The sequence below is a fragment of the Saccostrea cucullata genome, unplaced genomic scaffold (assembly GCF_032062105.1).
Source record: "Saccostrea cucullata isolate Sc308-1 unplaced genomic scaffold, CSIRO_AGI_Scuc_v1 ctg769, whole genome shotgun sequence".
NCBI lineage: Eukaryota > Metazoa > Mollusca > Bivalvia > Ostreida > Ostreidae > Saccostrea > Saccostrea cuccullata.
The window spans coordinates 559,205-565,067 of NW_026935864.1; the positions used below are offsets into that span (position 1 = coordinate 559,205).

The window sequence follows — 5,863 nt, forward strand, 5'->3', positions numbered from 1 at the left end:
GGATTGGTTGAGACCACTTTTGGGTTCAAAGGTTTTAATGATAAACTGATTTCTGCTTTTTTTCCCTAGCCACAGTGCTCAGGTGAGCTATGTTGCCCATGGGCCTCTTTTTTTAATTTTTAAATTAGAAAAAATTATAAAATAAACTTAATACTGTCCTTAATACTTATTAATTTATCATATGTACTAGGAACACGTGCTTTTGTTTATTATGTGCTAATAATAGCGACAGTAGCTATTGGTCAGTATTTAAAGGTCGATACCTGTAAAACGGATGAACAGGTATTCACTTTAATCACGATTTTAACTCATTCGAAGGCTTTGCTTTGCCACATTCACACCCACCCACCCACCCACTTACTTACTTCAACCTTTTACTAGTATTTTGTTTAATAAAGAAAGTAATTGTTTTCATTTCAAGAAAATTAAAAGTTTTTTACACAACAGATTAATTGTCAAAGATGGGAAACAATTTGCTTAGTCGCTCTAGATAATTTTATGTAAAATTTGATATAAATGTAAGATTGTTGTGTAAGGGTACATATTAGCTACATATAGTCGAAATGTGTTTACAGATAGTTCTAACTTACATTCATTTTGCATAGGTTTTACTTAAACTAGTCGATTAATTGTACATTATAATATATGATACATACGTAAGTTTGTGAGAATGAGTCCGCCATTCATTCTGTTTACCTCGCAATTGCTGCGGACTTACAGGTTTCCATAGTTTTTTCAACATAAATCGATGTTGTTTTTTTTATCTATAAGAGAAAAAATACCAGCGCACTCTCTGGTCTATTAAATGAAACATGTCTTTTAATCCCCAGAAACAGGTCTATTATTAAGTAGTTGCATATTTTAGATCAGAGGTTGGACTCTATATTAAATATAGAAAAATAGCTTTAAAAATTGGCCGTTTTGCAGACTTTTTTCAGAATATGAGGAAATTGATGCATTCTGTGACCTCATAATACATTGACTAGCCAGAAAATTACGTCATTTTTGATAAATACGCAGTTATAAAAGATTTATGAGTGATATTCAATGCATTGTAAGCAAAACTATGCAGTTTCAGTTTTTCAGGTATTCACAAGGCCAAATAAGGCAAAAGTGAACCTTGTTCTTTATTTACAGAAGAGAGGAAATATTCTGTATACTGGCATGTATGTACAATAAACGACACAATAATTTAACTACAATCTACAGAAAGTTTGGAATTTTCATTTTATTGGCAACAAAGATTTAACATTTTTGGTCTACCAGAGCAAAACATGGACTTATGGGATTCGGAGGTATCAGTTAGTGAGCTCGGTGCTCACAGTACCTTTTTTAATGCGTTAATTCATTTGTAGATCAATAATAATTTCAAGAAATCTTTTCTTCAGTAGCCTTCTTAATCATTTGTACAGGTTAAGTTTTCTCTTAATTATTATCTAGGTCTCCTCCGGGGGGCATCAGTGTCTCCTCTAGGAGTATCAATCACAAACTGACAGCGACTTCCCATTTGTGCAACCAACTAAAGTTCTGATACACTGTTGAGGATATTGTTCCACTCCTCTTGCAACACACGAGCCAAGGCCTGTGGCTGTGGTTGTCAAAAAACTGTTTCCAAAAACTCAAGTTGACTGAAAATCAAAATGTTGCTCATCATGCAGCGCTTGATGTTCGGGCGACATTGCCCAACTTAAAACTATTTGAACTTTTAGACTTCGGTGATAAGGGAGAAGTCGTTAAAATATCATTTTCTTCATTACATAGTTGTTCATTCAAAATGTTTGTTATTAACAACTTAATTCCTACATTTCAAAATTATTTGCACTCATTAAGAATCAGTTAATAATAAATATTTTATCTTACTAGGTAAAGAAACTTGAATTATGAGTTTATTGCTTTATAATGTTTCCTTTTATTCTTGATAAAGTTTGCTACAAGACTTTTTAGTCTTGGGATTTTGGATTTCTCGGGTTTGATGAAAAAGGCATTGAATGTCTATTGCTAGATGTTAATAAGTAATTAAACAAAATCACAAATAATCATTCGATAAAGTTTTGAACATTAGATTTGAATATAGAAAATTTTTTAAATGGTTTGAAAAAAAAATCACATGTTTGCCTATGTTTTCAGATCAATTAATTTACAAACAATAAAATATTTTTAAAAAAAACTTTCGTTTAAAAGTAATAAATTTTGGGCAACATTCAAATATAATTTTATTAAAATTTTTTGATAACTCGAACATGAAGAACGTGGAAAAGATTATTTATAACCCCTTTATACATTGTTGACGGAAAGACTGACAAATTTAAAAGATGCAATCATTTTTTGTTCCGATGTGCCACCATTATTTCTGAACCGAAACTGTAACCTTGAATCGTTAAAGTCAATATGGCGGAGGGTACACCTAAAATTGATCCCACTATTTACAGTTGTCCGATTTGTTTGGAAAAGATTATCAGACCAAAACGCTTGCCTTGTTCTCATACTTTTTGTGAAAAATGCCTGCAGACTTTTATATCTAGGGCTGCAATTGGAGAAGATCCAGAGAAGTTTGACTTTGAATGCCCTGTGTGTCGTCGAGTTACAAATCGACCGGAACCATGGATCGATGTGGACGAATGGGCTAAATATTTTCCAACCAACATATTGGTCAACTCACTGACAAGTTTAAGTGCGGAAAAATTTGAGGAAAAATTGTGTGCCATTTGTTTGCGAGACGACAAAAAAAATAAGGCGGAGTCATGGTGTTATGACTGTGCAGAGGCTATTTGTGTTTCTTGTAAACGTCTTCATCAAATTATCGGATCTCTTCAAAATCACAAAATCTCGGCACTAAGTTTTGAAGGCAAAGATGACAAGTTTACTTTTCCGGAATTAGATGAACCTTGTCATTTGCATGAAGGTAAATGTGTTGAAGTTTGTTGCTTGGATCATGAAAAACTTTGTTGCTGTTTGTGTGTTTCAACACAGCACAGGCAATGTGAACAGGTAGGAACTGTGTCTGATGTTGCTAAAATAATACCAAAAGAAGTCGTGGAGTCGAACTTAGAAGTTCTGTCTGCAATATCAAAGATAACAAAGGAAGTTTTAAAGCACAAAGAAAAAACAATTACGCTCCTTAGTGCTCAAAAGGAAGATATCCTAAAAAAAAATTTCCAACGAAATTGCAAAAATTAAAACTAGACTCGACGAACTGGAGCAACAATTTCGAAAAACTTTCATGAAAAAGCATGTCGATTGAAGATATAGAAGAGGAGATGAAGCAGTGTGTCTTAGATATAAAACAATACCTCCTGATAGTCAATAATGGAGAAGCACTTCTTTCTGCAGTTAAAGATAAAGGTACCTCAACACAAATATTTCTCTCTTCCGTGAAAATTAAAAGAGATATCGAAGACCAGTTTAATCAACTCAAGATCAGAAATCCCGAAGACAAAGAATATGATTATAAACATGATCATACGACAATATTAAAACAATTTCGTGAACATGATAAGATCGATGATTTTAGGGTCATTGTAAAACCGACAGCCACTCTCTGGAATTTGTCATTGCTTATGTCATCATTTCAGATATTTGAAAAAGTTGGAAAGATACAGCCATCGATGGTTTTTGAAAATTTGTCCGAATCCGAGGCACTGAATATTGAGAAAAAAGGAGAGTTTGAACTACCGTTTCTTGCAGAGCAGAGCGTGTTTATAGATAATGACACCTTGGCATTTGCTTCATCGTCGAACGTTCTATCATTCCATAATCTTGATGGTTCGTTATAATTATGTGTTTCGTCTTTGGAATTAAAAGGACAACCTTATCTATGGTCAGGGTCAACACAAAATGTTTTGTACGTTGGATGTCATTCTACAATACAGAAATTACAGATAAGGAAGAAGTACGATACTATAAATTTTATTTGTAACGGAGAGGTTGACTTAAAGCAGGAGTTTGATATGTTTAGTGTTGACGAAACACAAAATAGAATTATCATCGCATCTCAGAGCAATGTAGTGATCTTTGCCCTTTCTCCCGCTTTGTCAGTAATTCATACTATCCCACCCCTGCGAGACGATCATGAATAATTCATGAATTTCCTTGAATTTTTCATGAATTTTATTCATGAAATCTTCATGAAATGTTCATGAAGATCCTATGAACTTATTATTGGACATTTTCAAATCATGAATTTTTATTCATGAAAGAAAATTGATGAATATTCATGAATTTTTTTTTCATGAATAATTCATGAACAGTCATATTCATGAAGATTCATCATTTCAAGAATGTCCAATAATAAGTTCATTGCATCTTCATGAACTATTCATGAATAATTTGATGAATTTTTTCAGGAATGTTCATGAATGAATAAAATTCATGAACCATTAGCATTCATGAATATTCTTGCTTAAATTTGTAAACAAAAAATCCAATATTATTATTCATGTTTATTCATGAAAATGCATGAAGTCATGCTAAAAAAGTAACAGTAGATGATTTATAATACAGCATCTTGAAATATTTCACAGAAATGTTGTTTGTTTTCCAACCATGGCAACAAAATCTTTGTCAAAAAACTTAAAATAGACAATTCTGACACATTAAACCATAGTAAATGAGTAATGTAGTTCATTCCTGGTAAAAGTATAAAAAATTTCAATTCAAATGCAACTCCTTGCAGAATGTTTAACCTTACTTGGTCAAAAGGAGAGGGGGGTCCTTCCTCAGCATATTTCAAATTGTGTTTTAATGCCAGAAATTGAACAATTTTTAATTCCAGTCTAGGAGAAAAGTTTGTTCAGCACCAGGGTAACAGCTTTCAAGCAGTTCTTATAGCAGAGATGGTCAATTCAAAAATCCTTATTGTCTCTCCATGTGGAATTTCCAGAATTTCATCATTTGGATCCTTTGATTGAATATCATTCATATTTTCAATTCTTTTTTTCTTTCTTTTTCAAGAGCTCAGATTTTTTTTTGCAGCCAGAGTTTCTTGTCTTCTGCTCATCAACATTTGTGAACTGCTTCTCGATCTTTTTCCTTCAAAAAGAAAGATTTTCTGAAATTACCCATGATTGTAAAACATAAGACTTTTTTGTGTATTTTCTTGCATTTTAATTTTGCATCAGAGGCACTTCCAAATTAAAACATTCTGAATGGAATTTAAGCCTATTTTATTGGACCGCCATTTTGTAGATCAATCAGGCCTATGAATGTTTAGAGTCTCAGTCTATAATTGATGTATGTTATATGGTTGGATCCAAACTCAAAGCAAAGTTAGACAAAACTTTCATTTAAAAAAAAGACATATTTATTAATTTTACAAATAGACAGTAACATTTACAGAAAGATTTCTGACTCAGTGATTGCCTCCATTTTTTGTCACTCACCAGTTATGAAGTAGATCAATCCTATATATAGTCTTGATAAATAGTACTTTGAAATACCGCTCAAAAGTACAGTAAATAAGAATCCAGTTTTTTTTTAAACTCGATCTTCGTAAATCTGCAATGTAAGTGATTAAATTCGTTGTTGCTTTGTTATTTGTTAATGGAAATAAAAAGTTAATGCATTTATTTAAAAAAAAAGTTGCAGAGCTAAGAAATACGTTAGTTTCGAATTTCCAAGATTTCTGTTTAAAAAAATAACAAACACTATCTGAATAATTTTTCACTGAAAATACAATTTTTTTTTATATCAAAACAAGTTTTATCAATGAAGAATTCAAACTTTTTACGTCATCAATCATCAATGAAATTGGACTAATATTACAATAACATCGGGATCGAAGTCGGGCTCGATGAGCAATTAATTTTAACGACACCGAAATTCAAAAATATCGAATACCATGTTGATGTTCCACAGTAGGAAAGTT

The 5,863-nt window shown here is 32.0% G+C and overlaps 1 protein-coding gene across 1 annotated transcript; it reads left to right on the forward strand.

Annotated features, from left to right (window-relative positions):
* Positions 1–2,374: 2,374 nt before the first annotated feature.
* On the forward strand, positions 2,375–4,042 carry LOC134244076 (E3 ubiquitin-protein ligase TRIM56-like). The gene has a single exon (XM_062726351.1). It carries the CDS (start codon positions 2,389–2,391, stop codon positions 3,175–3,177), a length of 789 nt encoding a protein of 262 aa, XP_062582335.1. The 5' UTR covers positions 2,375–2,388; the 3' UTR covers positions 3,178–4,042.
* The last annotated feature ends 1,821 nt before the right edge of the window (positions 4,043–5,863 follow it).